At 37.6% G+C, this 23,878-nt stretch overlaps 1 protein-coding gene across 1 annotated transcript in view; it reads right to left on the bottom strand.

Moving 5' to 3' along the window:
• The window catches only part of BMPR1A (bone morphogenetic protein receptor type 1A), a 47,807-nt gene that overhangs the window by 13,108 nt on the left and 10,821 nt on the right, over window positions 1-23,878 (bottom strand). Inside the window, exons 2-4 of the mRNA XM_009272513.2 lie at window positions 13,603-13,810; window positions 2,825-2,987; window positions 832-934 (exon numbers count right to left, since the gene is read on the bottom strand). Coding sequence (XP_009270788.1) covers window positions 832-934; window positions 2,825-2,987; window positions 13,603-13,669 — 333 coding nt within the window. The 5' untranslated portion in view covers window positions 13,670-13,810. The remainder of the gene's footprint in view (window positions 1-831; window positions 935-2,824; window positions 2,988-13,602; window positions 13,811-23,878) is intronic.

Here is a 23,878-nt window from a genome sequence, read left to right as displayed (position 1 = left end):
GGGGGAAGGGGAGGCAACCCAGCTGGTGATTACCTCTGAAAGCTTTGTTTAATGTAAGCAATGTGACAAAAGAAAAAGCAAAATCCAGTCTTCCAAGGCAATACTCATTTGCCCAGCTAGCGCTATATCCCTGTCTTCTAAACAAATCCTTGCTTTATTGTGTTTTCAGTTCCAACTTTCGTAACAGGTAAAGAAGTTCTAAAGGCAGCAGTCTGCTTAATTATACCTCTTTAAATCAAAAGCAAGTTCTATTCATGCAATTAATGATACATAACTCTTCTAGAAAGGGAAAAAATGTTAAACAAAGGACAGGAAAACATACACATTTGATAAACTGTGTGTACATGTTCATGAAACTTTAAGGGAGCTCTTGTGTAATCTGTGAAGACAATTCCTTATGATTATGCTCTTCTGTCAAATGAACTGAAGAAAACAAGAAATTCCAAATTAAAACAATCAAGAAATTCTGCATTAAAACATAAACTACTCAGATCAATTAGGTTGACTATAAAGTTGTCTCTTCAACTGAGGCAACAGCTGACAGAAGTCACAGGTTGATGTCTTCTGTTCATTTTGTCAGTGGCTTACAGATACTTGCAGAGAACTCCAACAAGCTAGGATTCTATTCCAATCTCTGCTCAAATACCATTAAGTGTCCTTTCTGTCACTACTCACCCACGATTGTTCAGTCCCATTCTCCTCAGCAGTAAATGGCAACATGCAAAATTCTATGATTGCAGTTGTAAACTAGAGAGATTTAAACTGCTTATGCAGTTTCCCTACATAATCTCCACGGAGGTCTTGAATTTTAATGATACCTCCTTTTTTTACCTTGCACTGGAAATCTGAACCTTCATACTTCATGCAGCCAGAAGCAAGCGTGGGTTCTCCATGCTCATCTTCCTCAATGATAGCAAAGCAATGCCCGTTAGTTCTGGAATAAACATATCAATTGTGCTTTACCAGCATGTTTGTTGTTTAATATGCAGCATTAGTTGACCACGAGCCCATTAAGAATACTAGAATGGCAGTATCTAGAAAAATTCTTCTTTAACACAGTGGTTACCATGCAGTTTGAGAACAAAAGACCCCCACGGTATTTTCAAATAGAACACTGTAGGGATGTTTTCTCACGAATATTCTGTCTTCTACTTCCTCACCCCCCTTCAAGATTGCTTGTATCCAACCACACACACGCAGTTGTTCAGAAACAACTGAGGGGGTGGAAGAGCGGAGATCTGACTAAGGCGGCTTACTGACTACAATTTTATAGGTTAAAAAAAAACCATTCACTTGTGTCTGTTCTTGAAACTGCAATGATAAACTCTTGAAGTCCCAGCAGTATGTGAAAGGTGGCTATTTCAAGGTCAAAAGCTCAACTATACTTTTCCCACATAAGCTCTCTCAAATATTCAGCCTTCAGGGCAAAACAAACAAACACCCAAACCCACTTTCTGAAGTTGATAGTACAAATAGATTATGTTCTTTCAAAAAAACGGCACTTCTATACTACATGAAAATGTCGTCAATATTTGTAAGGAATCCCAAACCAATTAGCAATGGTAGGTCAGTGCTTTCAATACCTGTAAAATTAAGATTTTATTAAGTAAATCAAAATTCATTCATTCATTCCCTCAAGACAGATACTAAGGAAAACAAATCCAAAAATATTTTTGTTTGCCAGAAATTGTTTATTTAAATGAATGTAAAGAAATGCAGATTTGGGAAGCATAATGCCATAAAATACCCTGCACATGAAGACCGCATAAGTGTTATTAACTCTCTAACAGCTTTATTATCAGAATAGTGATCTATACAGCCATTAGTTCTGAGGCAAAAAATTAATAAGGCCTATACTGACCGCATACACTAGAGGGCGATAAAAAGCAAAAAATAAATGCCAAAGGAATTTAAAAACAAAATACTGGATCATAACCGAACATTTTCCAGGTGCAAAACTATGTTTGTAAAATACTACCTGTGTTTACATTTAAAAAGATAGTAGTGTTTATTCCACCTCCTTGGGTTCCACAAAAACTGCTTTATCTGCCAAGTGACAGCTTTAGACAGGCTTACTATTACGTGTTTATCTCACACTATATTAGAAGTGAAGACACAAATTACAGTAGCAAATAATATGTTTTCTATTATGTATCTTTATATTATTTCTTAAGGAAGAAAACAGAAGGGCCTTAAACATGGAATGGTAAATGAAGAGAAAAAAGGAATAACAGGAACATTTCGTGACATGAAAAAACCATCTTAAGCAAGCACATAATCAGTGCATGAGTTTGTTAGGATTCTTACGCCTATCAAAGCTAAAACTACCCTCCTGTCCCTATATGTTCAGAGATTTTTCTTTTTTTTCCCCTGCTTTTCCCTCATACTCTACAACTAATGAACATGTAACAAGAAGAATTCTCAGTAAATGTCTATGTTTCTAACATTACCTTTTGACTACTAGGTGAAGAAATATTAGACTAAGCAAGCAGGTAGTCATATCAGAAGGTTTAGATTTGGGTCATTTAATACTCACCCAGTTATAAAATGCTACAGGTTATTTAAAACCTCTGTCCCTCAAAGCAGTGGCTGGGGGCAAAATGACTGGTTGCAAGTGGTTCTAAGGTATGGTGAAAGCAGTATTGTTTACATACAGGTGACTGGGTTTTAGTGCTCAGCTCTCCACAGAACCAGTGAGTTTCTAATCAGTTATGGTCAAATCACCTGACAGAACCTCAGTCAGCGCTCGAGAGATAGTTTGCTCTCTCACAAGCAAAAATGAGCCTCTTCAAAGAGCCTCTTCTATCCTGTACACAATACTTACATGCATGTGTTATTAATAGCATCATCTGGACAATGTCCTGAGCAGTAGCACTTAAGAAAAGGTAAGGTGTCCTCTGGAGCGAGTGTTACTCCATTTGCTTGTTTCTTTTGGTCAGGATTTGTCTTCATTCCTGTACCATGAAGCATGCTGTCTCGATTTTGACCTGGACATTTAAAAAAAAAAAAAATTAAAAAAAAAAAATTTTTTGCATCTCTCTGATAACTGTTCAAGAGCTTTACAGGCAAAACACGACAATAGAATAATTATATTAACAAATAATTAAATTAGACAAGACATAAGAACCTCCTCTCCCAAGATTATGGCAGAAATTTGAGCTAACCATTTTATTCTAGAAATACCTAGCTCAAATATTTTATATCTTAACAGCAGATCTTCCAACCATAATCAATATAAACAGAAAGAGGATATATTCCCTTTTTGAGGTGGGGCAGAAAAGTAGTGATGTAACTGGTAAGAATTTTCTGAAGAAAGGCGCTCTCATTCATGCGCTTAGAAAACCAAAATGCTGACCGCTTGATAACCACAACAGTATAATTTTATGCATGACTGAACATACTTAATATGCAATTTTCTAATTTTCTGAACTGAAGTAATTTTTTATGGATTCACAGTCTCATAGAAGAGCAGTAATAACTCCAAAATCTCTTGGGTTTTTTGATCTCTGTATACATTAGTACTTCAAAACAGAGCTAAAGTAAATCTTGTTTGCAAATTAAATTTCAAAATTAAATTTCAGTAAATGTCAGGAACATCCACACAAACAGGCTTTCAGAGAATAAAAATAGGGCTAAATTACGTTCCAAATAGCCCTCAATTTCTCAACAGGAGGAGAATTGAGCATCATTTGTTCTAGTTCATGTTATTAAAGTACCTTTGTGAATGTAGGCATTCAGAAGAAAAATTCCATCTGTTTTCTTCTTAGCGAAGAACATCCAGAAAAAAAATCTAGGAACATTATCTGCCTCATTTGGAATATGCTTTGTGACCACTATATGGGATGAGAACATCTTCATCCATCTCCTCCAGCTTTATCACGCATAATTTTACCAACAGAAATCTCTTTCTGTCCATCACCTAACAGTATTCTTGGCTCTAAGTCCTCAAGGTGTGAACCAAATAAAGCTAAAAGAGTTGTGAACACTGTCACCTGCACTGACACAGTTTACAGTAAGTCTCTGTGGGAGGCTCAGTGTGCAAGATAAGAGAACAGTTAGGACCAATAGAAGCTTTTACAAATTCAGTTATAATTTAAAAAGTGGAGGTACTGAGGTACCTCTCAAAAGGTACCTGTGATTTTAGTCACAATAAAAATTTTAATTTTTCTAAGAATAAAAAAATATTTTGACCAGGAAGCTCAGTCTCTTTTAACAGATTTTTGTGGCTTCCTGTCAAAGCCACCAAACACTAGCTGCAGAGTAACGAGAACACTACTCTCATGTTGTACCTTGCTTGGAAGATGTGCAGAAAAACTTAATTAAAACCCTGTGCAGATACCACCCTCTGTATCACTATATCATTCAGGCAAATGCGTGATTAAGTATTTGTGAAATTTGATCTTATTGTTCTGAAAAAAAGCAGACTTGCAGATCTCCTTATCTAATTAATACAGCACACCCAGTGCATTGTCCCGATTCAGCCACTTCCCTGAAAGTAAGGACACAGTGCCTTTTTCAGATACAATTAAGAGTGTATCCTAAGAAAGTACAGCACTGTTTACCTAAACCCTCAAATCACTTAGCCATGTTTTATTTGAAACATAGTTTTCAAACAGTACTTCAGTAACACCTGAGTGAAATATTCCGGATATGTACAGACTGTTAACAAGAAGGTCCAGTGCTAGAATAACACAGAGTTTACCTGTGCAATAGGTATTTCCAATTTAACCAAATGGAATTTTGCACGTATGAAATAGCAGCTCCTCCATCTGTCCTCTCTCTCTCTCTACAGTTTTCTTCCCAGCAAAAACTGAAAGCTCATTTTAATACTGTGCTACAGATGTTACACAACATTCCGTATTCACATTTAAGAGATCCTTACCTGCTCAGAGAACAGGTAATTCTACTTAATATTTAAAGGAAAAGCCACTGCATGTGTACAAATATTGTCTTTCCTTCTAATTTTGTTAAACTACTAAGGTGTCTTTCCTAATTAATGTTATAAACCCCCCTTTATCTTCAGGGACATTCCACATGTTAAAAGTCTGAATACTTTATGATCTATGTCTCACAGTCACTCATTCATCTTCCTACCCTGAGCACTGAATGCAGCATTTTTTCAATTTGTTAGAAGAGAAATCAAGGAACCCTTAAAGCATGGCTTCTCCTGGCTCAGAACAGAAAGAACGAAATTTTTATGCAGGTCTGGGATCTTTTAAAGCAGTATTATTCTTTGTAAACTAACACTGAAGCATGACTACAGGTATACCAACCTTTTATACTAAAACTGAGATGAAATACATTTTTCTTCTTAATTTATTATGATGGATTGTATAACAAGATTTATGAAGAATACATACCAAATAAAATCCTTAATAGCTAACTGTATTTTCAAAGAACCAGCATCTTTGTCTTTTGTACAGTTTATATGGGAAAATATTTTTATTCAAAGCAAAAACAGACTACAATTTCATTATCTTTGTAATGTGAAAGAGAAACAATACTCCATTGTAGCCTGTTTTCATCTTACAGGTAATATCTGAATTGCACAAAGACTGGTGGGGGGGGAATCACTTCACTCTTGCATTTTTACTTTCTAAGACCATAAAGACAACTCTTATTAAACAGGAGTCTAATTGAGTATCCAGGGAAGGAAGAAAAAGGAAAATATTGAGGCTGTTTGGGATCACTTCAGAAGAAAGTTTTTAATAGCCCCCGTCTAGACATCATCCCTAACTGTATCCTTTACTGCAGTACTACAATTCATCCTCAGCATTTCAAGAAAGATTAGTGTCTATCTTAAAGATGCTAGGTATGGGGAAGGGAGTTGAATGTGGAAAATGACTTGGCTTCCATTCACCTGAGATGGTAAGAGGGCAGATAAAGATCCGAATGGGGTCACAGGATGTTTCATTGCTGTTTTTCCTGGTTAATAGATACTGAGTAAACGCACAAGAGTGAACGAAGGATATGCCTAAATGACATCTTGCTTCAGGAACCACCTGGCCTTCTTGCACCAGTGCTCTCGTTATCCCCCACCCTCAGAGCTCCACCTCTCAAACATTCACACTGCTTTATCTTCCTTCTGGGAGCAGGACAGAGAAAGGGAGGATCATGTTTTAGGGATCTTGTGACGCTACACTACTTGATGATGTAATTAATGGCTTCTTTTCCATGACACATGCAGTTGTCAGCTCTGTGGTGCAGCTAAGAAATACACATACACAAATCGTACATAACCTTCAAAGGTGTAAATGCTATACATTAATACACACAGCTTCAAAAGGAAAAAGACTGCACTGAAACACAGTACCCAGGGATTTCAGGCACAGCAAAGCTCCTTTTGCCATTATTTCCTACCCTCTACCTGCAAACTGCACAGGGCTGGTGGGGCAAAATAATATATGTTAGCAGCAAATAAACTGTCACACACTGGACCAGTTTCAGCCTGTTTGTCCAGCCTTGAGAATGATAGTTATCATACACCTTTAAACATACAAACTGCTCTATAATGTATATTTTAACACATTTCAAAAACTTACAATAGTCAATGAAATAACCCTCTACCTGCAAACTGCACAGGGCTGGTGGGGCAAAATAATATATGTTAGCAGCAAATAAACTGTCACACACTGGACCAGTTTCAGCCTGTTTGTCCAGCCTTGAGAATGATAGTTATCATACACCTTTAAACATACAAACTGCTCTATAATGTATATTTTAACACATTTCAAAAACTTACAATAGTCAATGAAATATCAGAGTGGTCGTGAGCTGGAACATTCTTTTCTCACGTAATCACAGTGTAAGACAATAAAGAGAAATAAGCCAATGGGACTTCCAAGTTCCCAGCTCATCATTTGCTCTGCCCCATCACAACATTGTCTCAGACATACTGCATTAATTTTAAATTTCTAGAAGTGTGGACAGCTGCTACAGATAAGAAGGCGTTAAAATGGCTTTCTGTTTAAAATTAAAAATTGGACACAGGATGTCCACGACATCCTGCTAATGTATCATATGCAGCCCTTGATTGAAAATATAAATTATTCAAAGAACTTTTTTTTCCAATCATGGAAAATAAATTAGACTATAAAATGTATATTAAAGAACAGTATATTAAAAATCCCACTATGTTAGAAAAGTAAGACTACTTGAAGGCATGGCTTCAAATACTAATATTAATATGGATAATCTTTAAAAGGTACTGTGCGTGACAGTGAAGTGTTATTAACCACTAAAAACTGAGCTAACTTGGTTGCAACTCAATGCCAGGATACATATATAATTTCATTAAGTCTTCCGATCTAAGAAAAGATTTGTACAACCCATAAAAAACCAGCTCTATTTAAAAATGCAGAGACAGAGAGCAGTAAGTGAAAGACGACATACAAAAGCCAAATTATGTCCAGTTTCTTTCTTAACTGTATCCTCCCTACCTCCACAAATAAAGTTGCAATGCTAGAACTAGTAGCCTACAGCATTCAAGTTGTTCAATAGCTTTCTGAATTCATAATGGTAAAATTAATGTAGATGTTCCACACAAAAACATTTTTATTCCAGAGTAAATTATCCTTGCAGAACTACAGTACTCTCAGCATTTCTTTGTAGCTATCCTGATCCAAGCCTGTAAAACCCAAGGAATTCAATATTTTAATAAAAAGAATCTTTGTCAAAAGACCACCTTCACCTGCCTTCCTGCTGATGCTAAAGCTGTTCGCTGGCGCTAGCTGACGCTCAGGGCTTGCCCACACTGGGCTCTTTTCATAAAAGATAAAAGTTGTACCAAAGCTCTTTATGTTAGACAGGCCTTCCTTATGAAAAAGACGTACCTTGAAATTCTTACGTGGTTGTTGTTTTAAAACTACTTTTACTTGCTTTAGGATGCAGATACTGCAAAATCATCCACTCCAACAAGGGCATTTCACCTTTCTGCCTATCACGAGCTTTCATAATGATTTAACATGTACTGCTATGTGAATTAAACCTTGGTACAACTGATACAGCTCGAGTAAAATATTAGTACTTTTTCTTAAAACACAAAATAATTTAAAAAAATCAGAAAAAACAGGTTTATGAGTGCAAAGAAAATATCTTAAACACTTCTATGAGCTCTGTGTCTGGTATTTTAACCATAATTCTCCCCACAGTACTTTTTTATATATCAAGCCTGTGATCTCCGAAGACCAGGCATGTTAGAGGTAGCTCCATCTAGCAGAACTGGTTCCTGAAATCACAGCGTGTTCCCAGACTACTTGTTTAAAATCTCTCTCTACCACACTCCAGCTCCCCCAGGAGCTACACCAGTGCTCAACACAGTCAGTCCCTGCCCCCTGCCTTCCCAGCCTCTGCTCCCACCTCCCTTCCCCAGAAAAGTCACTTCTGAAGACGACCACTCTCAGTTCATATGTATTCAATACAAAAGCCACAGACAAGGAAATTCTACGTGTATTTTACTTAAAAAAAAAAATACACTGCATTCTAATTTAAATGGACCTTTAAAGAATAAAGTTACTTAAAACTAAATTTGAAGTTATAATAAAGAAATATATAACCTTTTAATAATCCATTAAAATAACTTTAATCAGACAAATATTTAACAATACATGTTTGCTGTCAATGTTTTAAAGACAGATGCAGCCATTGGGGAAATCACTGGTAAACAGAACTACACTGTCCTGAAGCAACAGATCAGACAACTTTAAGTTCCTTCTGTAGATTTTAGAATATTTTATTTCAGATTAGTTTATATGTTTAAATTCAGCACCTGTCACCCAAAATTCAGAAAGTGCATAAAAGTAAAAAAAAAAAAAAAAAGTAAAAACTTTTTCTACATCAAATCTTTGAATAAAAGTAAGTATGACAGTGAAATCAAATCCCAACAGATTTTTTCAGTTCACTAATGGACAATGCCAACTTTAATAAGTCTGTTTTAATATTGACTATTAACACTAATTATTTTAAAATTTAATTTTTAATAAACCTTTCTTCATACATATTGAATGCTATTAATACATTTTAGTCAACTAATTCACAAGGATTAAAACACTGGTCTTCTGTGGTGTCTCTGAAGAACACATAAAAGTGTGATGAACCACATATCTAAAGTTACATCATATAGTAAACTGACAGTAATGAAGTACAACATTTAGGAGAACGTGCTTAAGTCTACATTAAGTTAACTTCTCCATTACATATATTGATTAGTTATGCTCACCAATGCATTATAAAAACAAAGAAAGAGCTCTGCTCGGAAGTAAAACTGGTTACCTGAACTAAAAACCTGCACTAGTGGGAAGCCAAAACTGTATTTACCACAATCCTCAACTGCAGCTGAACCCGATATAAACTCTTGCCTTAGATGAGCAAAAGTAGGTGGATGAAGATGCAGAGCAAGTCACAGGTCTAAAGATACTGCAAAGGCCTTCCACAGCCAGAAAGGAAATACAAAAATGTTTTTCTTGAAAAAGTTGCTATTAAATCTAGCCATCTGCTACCCAGGTTTATTTTCGATCATTTCTCAACATAAATGAAAGAGTCCCATAAGCTATAAAGAAGACACAATCCAAAGGGTAACCACTGTGTCCCCCTGCTCTGTAGTACCGCTAAAGATACTGCAAAGGCCTTCCACAGCCAGAAAGGAAATACAAAAATGTTTTTCTTGAAAAAGTTGCTATTAAATCTAGCCATCTGCTACCCAGGTTTATTTTCGATCATTTCTCAACATAAATGAAAGAGTCCCATAAGCTATAAAGAAGACACAATCCAAAGGGTAACCACTGTGTCCCCCTGCTCCGTAGTACCAACCTGAGAAACAGCAGCTGTTCACCAATCATTTCATGGAATTACCTGTTTTCTGCTGTTGTAAGAATATTTTCACATTTTCATGGAATTACCTGTTTTCTGCTGTTGTTGTAAGAATATTTTCACATGAATCAACACAGGCAGCCACTTGCTTTTTAAAGTTACCTATTAAGGAATCTGGTGTGTATATATACGTGCATGTACACAGACACACTTGCTATTGTCATTCTCTCAGGTCTTGGTGAACCCCAAGATTCCCACCATTTTGAAGAAGCCTCCAAAACAAGTGAGGGAGCAAACCATTAAGCTGGGTGCCAGTCACTGAAAGCACACACGCTGGGTGTTCCTGCTTTCTCTGCTTTTCCCTCCTCTTTCTGTAAATCACACAAATTTTCTTCAATTCCTCACGTGTCTTCTCCACCTGTGTTGGTTCCTTTATGATGCATTTTTGTAACATCCTACATATATTTTCCTTGTTGAAACTATTCTTTTCACTTTCAATTTCCACTTTTTAGACTTTTCACTTTACATTTCCTCTTTCCTATAAAAATTTCAAATACTTGATGACTATCAACTTTATTTGTTCCTCCCCACCCCAAAACACAACTCCTCCATCAATCTAGGGACAAGCAGAGAGACTTGACTGTTTTTCTATTCACCACCCCTAGAAACCAAGCATATTTCCTAAGTTTGAAGACAAGCCCTTAGGCAACTTGCATTAAAGAACCAACAATGTTTCAGCAAGCTCAACTTTCCCATGGCTTTCAGAACTCGCTCAGTATTGATTTGAAAGTCAGAAATATTCCTAAGACAAGGCAATTTGTTCTTTAGAAGCTGAAAAAAATTTTACAGGGTCTTTAAACTTAATTTAGCTATATTATTTATTAGAAGTTATTTATTGAAGATTATAAATGTGATCATTGAAGGAGTTAATGTAATTTAATTTTAGGCCACTGTAAGACCTGTATATTTGTATTATTATTTCTATTTGTATCTAGAGAGAGAAAAAAAAATTGTTCCTTCAGTTGCTATTGCCTGTGAGTAAAATGCTGAATATTGACTAAAGCAAAGGAGTAACCATGATTTCAGTAAAAAGAACAAAGCATATCACTCCCAACCTGTTCAAGGGAAGAAGCTGGTATCTTCTGCAAGAAGCAGCAAAACTGCTTGAATACTAGTAGAACAAGCTCCACTGCAAATTGCTATGTCTGACAGTATTTTAGAGTGGAAGAGACCTCTAGAAGTCACCTGGTACCACCACCTGGTCAAAGCAGGACCAACTTCTAAGACAGACCAGGTTGTTCAAAGTCATTCTGGTCAAGTTTTGACTATCTCTAAAAATGGATATTGCACAACCTCTCCAGGCAGCCTGTTCTAATGCTTAACCACATTCACAGTGAAAATGTCTTTCCTAATTTCTCACCAAAATTTCCTTTATTGTGATTTGTGCCCATTACCAATCTAATCACCTTAGAGCTACCTGTAAATATTTGTAAATCTGTACTATAAACTTTGACTATACCCAAACTGGGCTATTTCTGTCTAAACAGATTGAGCTATTTCTTGCCAATTAAAAATTGTACATCCACAATAGGAAGAGGGACCCGTCTTGAGAATTTCCCTCTCCCAACTTAACTAATGTAACGAAGATGGAGGAATCCTGGATTTATGTTTGTTTTGTTGCTTTCAACCTTGAAATCTTTGCTGCAATGGCAAAGCTTCAAACCAAGACCCATGCTCTTCCCCACTCCTGAAATATGTGCATGCACGCCTACACACACAAACACAGAGTGAATTAAGCCAAACATGAGCGCTTAAAGCACATACCTAGAAGTTAGGAGACAGTATTCTGAGCCCCCGCAGGCTAAAAAGATGAAAGAACTCAAATAACTTGGCAATTATACGGGAACACTTGTCCAGTTTTGGAAGAAAAGTGTTTACAATTCTGTAGGCTGTACTCAACGACACAGAAGCCTCCAGTGTGCTTGTGGTAGCCTCCCGGACTGAACACCACAGGAAACTCGAAAGGAAGAATGGCAGTTTTAAATATCTTTAACAAACTGCAATTCTGCACAGATCCAGAGAGAGGACTTCTGTTCCATAAAAGCTTAGCTGTGAATCTGTGTGTGGGATGGTACTTGAAAGAGCTTAAAGATGATCCTCCTTGCACTGAGGCACTATTCATTTAATTCGGGTCTTAGTGAGGTTGACAGCTCATCCCTGGCCAATTCGAGGTAAATATCTCCAGTGCCATATTTACTGCTTAATAAAGGTTTAGGTACGGTCTTGTGCTCTAAGTGCTTCCCCCTTCCCAGGTTAGAAGCTGCAGCAGTTCCCAAATACACCTTGGCTCTTGGTTACAAGAAGATAAATACCAGCACATGGGAAGAGGCAGGATCAAGTGGCTTGGAAGGGGCAGGGCCGTTACACATTTGATGCAAGTTTGCTTTTAAAATCAGTTGCCAAGCTATGTATCAAGCATAGTCCTGATAGAGACAGCTCTGCTAAATCCTTTAATCTAATATTGCAGGTACACACCAGAAACAGAACATAAAGATTGTCATTTGGGTACTTACCAGGCTTCCTCGTCTCCCCATTTTAATGGGTTCATTGAATTGTTATTCTTGAAAGTAAATAGCACAAAGAATATCTCAAAATAAAATTCAAGCACTAAGCAGTAATTGATATAAGTATGAAAAGAGAACATAAAACCTTTTATATTCAAGTATTAAAATGGCAGTACCAAATTAGTCTTGTCTATTTCTCTCAAAACATATGGAAAGCTCTGTGTACTCAACTCAAACATGAGAGAGGTGCACAGCTGGGAGAACAAGAAATCTTACACAGAGACCAGCTACGGATGTACATGCTTGATGGACATGCAGAGCACTAGCGTTCATGTTCCAAACATGAGAATGTGATACCACTAACAGCCCAGATACCATTCTGCTATTCTGACACTTCTCTGAACTACAAGCAATTACAGAACCTGTAAAATACAGATCTGCCAGGTACAGTTGCTAATAAGGAGTAAGGAAATAATAATAAAATGGATTTTCCCACAAACTAGTTATAATCATTATACTTAAGCTTCAATTCCTGATAGAGCATGAGATAGTCACATTGGTCGGTTCCCAATACTTTTCTTTTTAATTCAACCCAATTTGACAGAGGAGTTAAAGTCCTAACGATAATTGGATTTCCAGACTGTTTTGGTAACTGGTGGCTGGAAAGACAACAGACGTACAGACGAGTATTTTCACTAACTGAAAACCAGGCTATTGTGAACATCACATAGCCTCACCTCGGCCCATCAAGTAGGCATAACAAGTTTATTTACATTAGTTACGCCACACTATCTTTTGGCTGCTGGGAGCATCAGAAAGCATGGGGAACTGCACACTGCAATTTCTTCAGTGGGTCAAGTTTAAAGGGATTAAAGACACACACGTACAGGAAACTGAAATGCAGAAAGTCAAACCTTCAATTCTGCTGCTCATATAACTTTCTCCACAGCGTACTATGCATTTCTGGGATTATCTCTATTTAAGCATTTGCTAAAATAGACCTAATCTATAATCTATACTACAACAACACGACCACTATAATGTCCTTCTTTTTAGGGAATTGTCTATATGGCATGTCAGGCAGATAAACCACCTGCCTGCAAAAGAACAACAAACAACAACAAAAAAAAATACAAACCCCAAATCAAAAAACCCTACCCCAACCACTGGAATACACACATCTCAGTTACAGATGAAAAACACAAACTTATTTCAACTAGTACATATTTACCTTGAACATGGAGAATGATAAGCAGGTAGGCTCCAAGCAATCGCTCATAAACTCTCAGTCGAGTCATTGTTCACTTTTAATCCTTTCTGTGCAAGGCAACTGGCCCTTCTGCTTGACAAATGTTAAGCTTAGTCTGTTTGGTGAAGCCTAATACAAGGTTTGGTGCTTGACTGCAAAGATGATTTTGTAACTTTTCCAACTTTGTTTCCTGAAAGATACAGTAAAACAAAGAGTTAAGAAAATCCTTGCATTTCTGAAACAAGAAAAAACCCTCAAGATTTCTCAACACACTGATCATAACCATGTGGCTGCAAAAAAAGAATTAAAAATGCATATGTTTATTAAGATTAATAACTGAAAATATTAGCCATATTTACTATCCAACTGAACAGCAGAGTTCTTCTGAAATATACATTTTTGGTAACAACCCACAGGAATGTTTTTACATTCCTATCAAAAATATTAGGTATATTAACAAAAATATTAGGTATATTAACTAACTAGTCACAGCCATATATTTTAGACTCACATACAGCTATCATAGGTAATATTCAACAGATTAACACGTACAACTGTTTGAAAACTATTTTCTTTACAGAAATTGAAATTTATACTTATTATTTTTCTTAAAAGTGAAACTCAATGGTGACTTCCCATGATACTGTGGGAGAAAAGCAACACCATGTTGAGCCACCAGTTGAAAAATGCTTGCAGAGAAGCTTTATTGCAATAAAAACCCAGCCTCTCTGCTGGATGAAAGCTAAATTTGTATTAAAATAGTTAGTTTAGTTACCTAATTTACTTACAATGTTACTTTTGTCTTCTAGAAAAGTACTACATCTTTAAAAAAAAAAGCACAATCTCATTTAACATTTGAATGAAGAAATTAATTTCTCACTTAGCACCAACTCTATTCCAGTTCTCCTTCCTGTAGACTACTACATTATACATTGTTTTCTGGAGAAAATAAAGTTAGCTTGGTTCACAACACCAATGAACATTTATTATTAATCTCTGTTAACTCCAATTCAAAATCCTGATACCCTTCTGGATTTCCAAGTTTTGTGCAAAATAATCCCTCCTGAAAAGTTATGCTACCGTATGCGCACTCCATTTGTTCCAAAAATAAAATACAATTCTACTCATCCAGTGGATGAACACATAGCCAAGACAGCCAAATTGAGTAAGGAGTTACTTTTTCAGACTGTAGTTGTGGTCACGTTCTGCTTAACGAACTTTCTACAGCGATTCACAAGGGAAGCATAATTGGGCCTCAAAGGACTAAAAAGCAGCTTGAACACCTAAACAGTTAATCGCATCAAAAGTGACATTGCACAAAGACGAACAGAGGACTGATTTTGCCTTTCCTCGGCCTCTTCTTTCGGTGGGCCTGACCCCCCTGACCCCTGTCAGCCTGGCGCTGCTAATGAATGCCCAAACTGGCGTTCGCTCAGGGATGGGCTGCAATTACTGTTGGTGGCCGCTTCCACCATCAATAACCCAATCTCTCTGTCAGCGAGACCCGAGAACTTTTCATTTTAATTAGTGCTTCGGAGGCATTTAACATGGAGGCATATTAGCGGCCGAGCCGGGAGGTGTCCATCACTTTCCATTTCGGCGGGGCCAGGGCAGGCCGCCCCCGACCCCTGACCTACTTTTCACACGCCTCTGACTTCTCCCTAATGGAGCGACAAAGCGCCTCCGCGCCAGAGGAAGCCAGGGGCGAGCTCCGGGCTGGGCGCCGCTCCCTGAACGCCGCAGCGGCCCCGGCGTTTGCCATGATTACTGCCAGGTTACGGCGGGATGGACTCGGAACGACACGCTCTGCCGACATCCTAAGCGCTAGTAACTTCAAAATGAACTTCCTGGCGAGGCAGAGGTAAAGGCAATATGGTAACAAAAATGTTCACTCTCTTTAGCGTTTCCTCATCACAAGAAACAGGACCAATTCTGACAGCTGACAGAGAACGTCCTTCTACCTATAAAAACATCGGACCAGCAACATAAGTCTGTAAGTATTATTGCTTTATTCTGTGTTTCAACTGCAATGAACTTCAATCCTCAATAAAACACGCGGAAGATGAAAACGGCCAACAGCTTGTATGCAGTAAAAGAACAAAGGCTTTATTTACAGTATTATTTTTGCAGTCCATCAAGGAAAACAACTCACTAATATTGTTTAGATAACAATAAACCCACTATACTGTTTAAAGTATATTTAAAAATAATTATGTCTGTCTTCTCCCTGCAAGTTTCAGTAAGGACTACATATTCTCACTCTTCCACATTTCAAGAGTAGGAGTGTTTTAAACTTTCAGAAAATTGGTGATCTCGCTCCCCGGTTCAGTAAGGTAAGAGAGCACACTGGCACAGCAACTTAATGTGCAAGGTGTATTTACCACTGTACCACACAGTACGTTATCAAAAAATCAAAAAAATTGGGGAAAAAAAGAGAACATTTTAATGCAACTCACTTCCAATTTCATGGTGGTTTTTGTTCAGTGGGACAATCTCAGGTAGTTTTCAAAAATGTTGTCCAAGCCTATTCAAGAATATAACGCTCTCCATTTAGAACCAGTATTTTGCATCTGAATCTTCCTTTCATTAATATTTCACTTTTCACAGATATATATGTATTAAAATGTAAACATGTATAAAAATGTATATAAAATCACGTACTAAAATGACACTCAGAACAAGTTCTGTTATAATTCCCCATTTTAAAATAATTCTAATTTGATAATGCTTACCAGCATTTAAAAGAATACCTCAAAAATGGAAAGTAAAACCCAGCAAGGCTGCAATTCCCTTCTCTGCCCCTGAAATGCACATATGATGCCTTAATACCATTACTTGAGTTATCTTTCTGTTGCTGCTACTGTCAGCGTCAAGTTCACCCTTACCCAGGAAAGCCCCGCAGCTGGCTGCAAGGCTCGGGCAGACAAGCACCGATGAGCCTTGCTGCACCCCCAGCACTAATAGTAACATTTCACCGCTGGGCAGGTGAGCTTAAGCCACTGATAAAAAACTAGCGATTTACAAGAAAATGTCCCAATATGGACTATGTGAACTGCAGTGAGGACACGTGTCCTGTTCTACCGCCCACACTACAGAAGCAACAAATTTGTGTCAAAAACATGATGTGGATGGGGTGAGGCAGTTTTTTCAGGCACCACAGTAAAATTCAGCAGAGCTTTCCTGCCACAGCTATCAGAAGAGATTTCAGGCATTTTTTACGCATCCTTTGAACTGTTCTTCCTTTTTCTCATGTAAGTTTCTGAGCTAAACAAAGACAATTAGTTCTCTAATAGCCTACATTGCTCTGTCGCAGAAAGGGAAACTGTCTGAAAACATTTCGTTCTTAAAATCACCTGGCACTCCAATACAGCTATGTAGTTTAACAGCTTAAAAAAAAGAGTTTCAGAAAACAGACTAGTTGTTCTAGTGCTTCTAACAAATGCCACAGCCCAAAATGACGTAGTTATGACCTTTGTATGAGAATACCTTTCACTAAAAACAAAAAACCCCACAACAACAAAAAATACATTTCACAAAACAGAAGAGGCCACAGTGACACCTTTTCTGAGCCACTTCTGGATTCCCATTAAAGAAGACGACTGGCAGCCCCGCTAAGGCAGACTATCTAAAGTGAGCAGCAGCTGGAATTTCTCCAAAACCTGCCTGATATTAACAGTGTAGAATGACACAACTAAATGACTACTTCAAATGTGTTAAAGCACCAATTAGCACCTGGAATGCTACTCTGCCAACAGAGTAATGCTGAAGAAATTCAAACCCATAAGCCAATCAGTTGATTTCAAAGTACTCAATCTCTGTTCTTTTTCTGCTATAGCCATGAAGAAACGTGCAGCTATAATCCGTTAAAAAGTAATTTATTCATCAATCTTAACACCCAGTTTGTCTACAGTGTAATTTATTATCCTTCCTAAAAATAGTTTATTGAGGAAAATGCTTTTGTTATTAAAACTGTGGGGGGCGGCGTTCTGAACTCAGCTGTGAATTCATGACACTATCACTGCAGTCTAGCCCTACACTCCATATGACTCCAAATATATTAAGCTAAAGTGTGCAAGATTTGTCGTATGGTCCAAAATGATTCTGAAAGCAGGGAGTTCAGGGGTAACTGTTCTTTAGATGTGGCTCTGTAATATTTTTAACAGCATGATCCCCAAACCAAATGAGCTGCACTGTCCCAAATTTCAATAAAGAATGATAGTGCTGAACGTAACAAAGACAGTATTTGTAAAAGGGGAACACATGAAAAAAGAAACGTCAATCTCAGACTTCACAAGAATTAGAACATTAAATCCATTTCAACAGACAAGATGTTTCAAAACATATGCAGCAGTACATACAATACCAAGTAAATGTATTTGCCAAAGCAAAACTGAAAAATATTAAATGTTTCTCCTATGTGTAATGGGGGCAAGAAGTGACTTAGGTGACTGTAAGCACATTACCTCAATCACATGGACAGTTTTGAACACAACTTCAAGGTGGAGCAGAATACTAGAGATGAATTGGACTGTCAGTCTAAGTCAGTATGCAACAACAAATTTTCTATTAGAGCTTAAAAAACCTGATATAGTGCCACAAAGAAAATTATTAATTTGGATGAAGAAAAGAGGGATTGTAAGAACAGTAAAGAATTCACTACAGGGCAGACAACAAGTAGTTTCAAGAAGAGAGATTGCTAGTGTAGTTCAAATGACATTCAAGGACGTTGATTCTTGAATCAGCTTGATTCAGGAATACTTACCCTTTTCATTAATGAACTAAGCACAAAAAGGAAAACTTTGATAAACCTTGCTGACAAACATGAATTGTCAATTCAGCTGAGTGTTGTTTTTAATGCAGGAAGATTTGGATCACATGAAGAACTGAAGTAACAGAAATGGCATGAAATACAACAGCGTGAAATTGGGAAAGTTATGCATATTGGGAACTCTGAAGAACTGCTTCACACAGACTAGGAGTTCATGCATAGGAGACAGCTACTTACGTCCAAGGACTCAAGTACACTAACCGATTACAGAACCCCAGACACATCCATGTGAAGTTGCTGGGAAAAAAGAGACAAACACAACTCTAGGATTTCCTAGGGAAATTTCCCAGGGGAAACAGTAAAACATGAACAGCACAGAGACAATACAATTGATAAATTCAACATATGCCTAGAAGAACTGATAACACTATCCGGAGAACAGGAAAGCCCTATGAATGGAGACGAAAAGAAAAGAAAAAGATTAATACAGTGAAAGTTGGCAGGGAAATGATTACTCTTTGAAAAAGTAACATAGGAATAAACACAAGGAAAGAAAGACAGCTATTCAACCTGAAGAAAATTACTGGTTCAACAACTAGGTATGGATTAGCCATTAAAATTTATTTAGATCAGAAATTAGAAGACAATTCCTAACCACTGGTTAGAAGGTTCTAGGGCAGATTTTCAAACTAAATAGAGTCCAAAAACTTAATTAGTCTTTGGTTTACAAAGGCCACCACCTCATGTAGCTGCAGGTGACAGGACAGGAGCGGACTCTGATCCAGGACAGCCCTTAGAACTCCATTTTGTTAATCCTAATACAAAAAGAGCTATAGTTAACTTTAGCTTATTCGAAGTCAAATAGTCAAATTTAACCAATTCCATTACAAGAAGAAAGTTTAAGTAAAAGTTTCAGATTCTGTACTATGTAATTCTGTCAAATACTTGTACAGGCCTACTTTTTAAAATGTGTTTCTATTATTTTATTGCAAGGCATGCCTATACAAATTGTAGAAAAGTGTCATACTGAAACAGCCGAACTAGCTATGCTTAAGTGCTGTCAAATATGTTAAGTTAAAAACGCAGGTAAATTCACCGCCAAAATCTATGAAGAAATCATACAGTTGATGGAGAAGACTGCTCGGTATTGCAAGCTAGTTGGCTGCATGGCCATCAACAAAAACTACTTCAAATAAGGCCCTATTTGTTTAGGCACTAATCTGTGCAAGCTCACAAAAATTATTCCATTATTTTGTATTAATTAGATTGTATTAGAATTATTGAAAACTATTAGCGACTGCATACATTTAAAAGCCAAAAGATTGTGTAAATTATTTCAATGTTCTTTCTCCCTCTACAAACTGCTACAAAATCCAAACTGTTAAACGAAGCGTGCTTGTGTGTGTATTATACTCATATATGAAAAGACTGAAATGGAAGAAATATATCTGAGTTCTATTTGTAGAACACTTATAACCATGTGTTTATAACACATGTACTGCAATGGTGGGTTTGTCCATTCAAAAAACACGAGCCCCTAACAACTGCTTTCTGCAGCAAGAGAGTTCACAGTCTTAGAAAAGGACTTCTTATCTTTGAGCAGCTGGAAGAAGAGTCACCAAAATCCACCTTGAATACTCTTAACAGAAATCTCATGAAAGGAAGATTTCACACTGCTTGCAAATATCAAATGTGTGTACGTTACGGCAGAATTTAGAAGCCAAACTACTAAATTATGATATATTTGTGTGTTTCATAAACAAAGTTGTTAACCATGAAGAAATTAAAGACTAGCTGTTTTTGACCATGCCCAGCACAATTAGGTAATTGGGGACGCCACTCATTGGACTCCTGAATGCCCATGTTACTGTTACTCTGGAATTCCAATTAACTAACTGCTACAAAGTTTCTGCCATTAAATTAACAGTAATGAAATTCAGTAGAATTGTTTTCCCAGTGCCATCAGGCAATTCGGACATATCCTCGTGTGTTACAAACATGACACATTCTCTTATTTGAGCATATTCAAATAGGATTTCGTTACACAATTTTTATTCATCTTGACCCATTTCCCCTCTTCCGACTCCATCACTTTGGTGATCAGCTGACTGAGAGCTTCTGCCCTTAAGACAACTGGCAAACGGACACCCATGCTCCTTCTACCATAAATGACATCAATTTCTGCTATTCTATCCAGAAGCTATAATTTTTAAATGTTTTTATTATCTATTTATCATTTTTGCTAGTTCCTTACTGTCGTACCAGTCAATGTGAATGAGGAGAAAAGTCTCCACATGTAATACGTTCCATTTCTAAATCTAACAAATCCAAACTGGGAATGTAACTTAAACCTTTTAAATTTCGCTTGCAAAAAAATTACTTAAAGAATGCCTTTCATTTGCTAAGCATAAGCAGTATGAGAAAAAGTCATTACAATTGTTACAAATTTCACGTGTCACTATTGAAAATATTATGGTCATACTTATACCGCCTACAAGACCTATCACATATTTTGGCTCTGAATTACAATTATTTTATACAAACAATATACCTAGGCTGAGGAAGGGAAAAAGCTGGGCCTCAATCCTGAATATATATTTGCTCACTTTTTTTTGAAGTGAACAATGGGCCCTAAAATCAGGGCCAGCACCTTTAAAAGTATAAACGCTTTCATAGGAAGGGTTTCTAAACTGCAACATCCGTTTCAGCACTATAAAGACGACTAATGAATGTTTTCACAACCTTATAGTAATTTTTTCATAATTTAAGGACAATTGTTCATTAATCTATGTCAAAAAAATCCCCAGACCAAAAAACTGACAGGGTAGGCTTTTATTATACTTAGATCCCATGGTCTTAGCTTGTTTCTGTTACATCTATAACCTTTGCCCAATCTAGAAAAAGAAATTCACAACTACTTTTTGTCTCCAAAGTGAAGGTGATTAAGCAAATTCTGGGACTCATGAAGAGTTCTCCAGAAACTGGGTTTTTGTTTGGTGGTTAAAGAGCATATTTTCCATTTCATGGTGCCTAAGTAAAACAGCCTGTCTTTTTTTGGTTACTGAATTTCATCAATAACAAAGCACGCTATACAAAACCAAGCTTTTTCCCCGATGTCACCTACATCGGTTTCTCCTACAAGAGAAGGAGCAAGGAATAGAAAACCAAAAGCCCCCAATGCCATCCTCAGGCCAGCCTGCAGTTCCTTCCAGCACGCTTTCCGATCTGAACATTTTGCCCACGTGTAGTGTAAGCTAATTTCTGAGTAGGGGCACGCTGCTAAAATCTACATCTCTCAGGCAGAACAGTGTTTAGAAAAAGTGGTTACTATTAAAAGACACATCACTTGAATTTCAATTTTGGTACAAAGAAGAAAATAGCAGCAACAAAGCTGAGACAATTCAATGGGGTTGTCTGGGGTTTGTTGTTTTTTTTTTTTTTAACATGAAAAATAGACTGCAACTACTCCTCTCCCCCTTCCCCTCACTTCCACCCTTAATTCTTGTTTTCTAGGTACTAAGGTTTTTCCAAGTCTCATGGCTAGCTGCCAGCTCCACAAAGTAAGCTGGAGTAGAGCTCTCCCCTCTGCTCGGGCCCCTCCCCTGAGCAGCCCTAGGCGCCCTGCCTGACATGCTTTTCGAGGCGTGCTAGACTGCAGAGCAGACTTTCTGGCTCCACTTCCATTGTTTGCACGGCTGCTTTGCTCCTTATCCAGAGCGTGGATTAGCATAAGAATACTGTCTTCCCCCCCTGCAAGCCAGCTCCCCTCTAGAAGACCTCTACCCCTTAAGAATAAACACGGGGTTGGGTTTCTTTTTCTCAGATTTTCTCTTTAAATCCTCTTTTCCTATTCAAGACTTGTAAATCCTCTTTTTCTATTCAAGACTTGTAAAAAACCAATGAAATAAATAAAATGCTAAACCAGCAAGGCTGACAAGGCTCAGAAATACCTGATTGCATAGATTAGTAATTACCAAGGTCAAAAGAGTCAGCTTGATAATGCTATTCACCGGAGCCTTCACTCCTCACACTCACGTTGCAGGTATGATTTTAGTTATTAAAGGATATACTTTCCAAACACAGCAGAGAATAAGTAAGTTCTAGGAAAGAGTAACAGAAAGGAGACCTTAACCCCCCCCCCCTTTTTTTTTTATTTACCCCTGGAAGACAGAGTTTCGAATTATTGAGAACAGACAGAAGGCATTACCTATCAACACAACCTCCAGCCCAAAATACAAACCAACCCTCTCCAAACTGCTAGTAGTGACGCCTTAAACACGGGAATCGCTGCTGCCTACTTATATAACTGCAAATCCTTTCCCTCTGGTATCTGACCAAGACACTACAGTATCCCTTGTAAAGCAAGTGACATGTGATCTGGTATTAAAAAAGGCCAACAGAAGAGCATTTCACAAGAAGCAAACTGCTTGCCCTCAAAACGCTTAAAACTGTCAACATAGACATTTATTTTTGTTCTGCTACCCATAAGATAACTGCTGTCCAAATTAATTCATACATCATTTTGTGAACAAGATAAACACACACTTGCAAATGTTAATTCATAAATAAGCCGCATAATTTTTAAATTATCAAATTCAGCACTCCTCATTGCAATGGGCAAGAAAAAAGCTTTCTTTAACAGTATTTGCTCAACACATACAAACAGCAGAGACAAGACGGGCAAGTTCAACATCATCACGATTTGCTAATACAAAATGCTGCTTGGCAATGTAAGCCTTAATCCTCATTTTCCTCACCTGCTTGCCATGCCCATAGCAGCACCATACTCTGCTGATAGGAGAAACTCTCAGTCTAGCTGTTCTCACAAATCACTGTAAATAACACACAGATATTCTTCAAAGGAGCGGTCTCCATCAGTCTTCCAAAGAGGCCTTTTAATAGCTGGATAGGCCAAATAAACAAAGTAGTAGATGCTGCTCCTTTACGCTCCTCTAAAACACAGACGTGGCAGGGGGAAATTATTCTTTAAAGCGTTCTTACTACAGAAACAAAATTTCAGGTATGTACTCTGCAAATTACATTTAACAGTTAAATTTGTTCTTCGTGTTAGTTATATTACCCTTCTAACTTTAAATTGCTGAAACGTGCCCTTTCAACCTCTCTTATAACTCTTTTGAATTGTATGAATAGTCAGCTAACAGCTCTTCTGTCATCCCTGAGCCTCGACACTCACCCTAGAAACTCACATTGGGATATTTTTTACGAGGTTACAAGCTCCAGACACAAAACACGAAGAGGTTACCACCTCCACAGCAAGGGCAAGAGAAGGGAGCAAGTATTGTTGGTGGCAAGCCTAGCATAGCCTAAAGCAGAATCAATGGCAGTTTAAATATGCCGGGCTCTGAACAGCTGTGGCTGATGAGCTGGTGGTGGCTTGATACTGCCACCGAGGCACTGACCTCCAGCAAAAGAGCAAGGTGGACAGCTGGGGGTAGTAACCTCACAAGCCGTCTCACTAGTAACTCCCAG

Source organism: Aptenodytes forsteri, unplaced genomic scaffold (genome assembly GCF_000699145.1).
Source record: "Aptenodytes forsteri isolate BGI_AS27 unplaced genomic scaffold, ASM69914v1 Scaffold106, whole genome shotgun sequence".
NCBI lineage: Eukaryota > Metazoa > Chordata > Aves > Sphenisciformes > Spheniscidae > Aptenodytes > Aptenodytes forsteri.
Note: the sequence above shows the minus strand (reverse complement) of the source record. Positions and strands in the feature narration are given on the sequence as shown.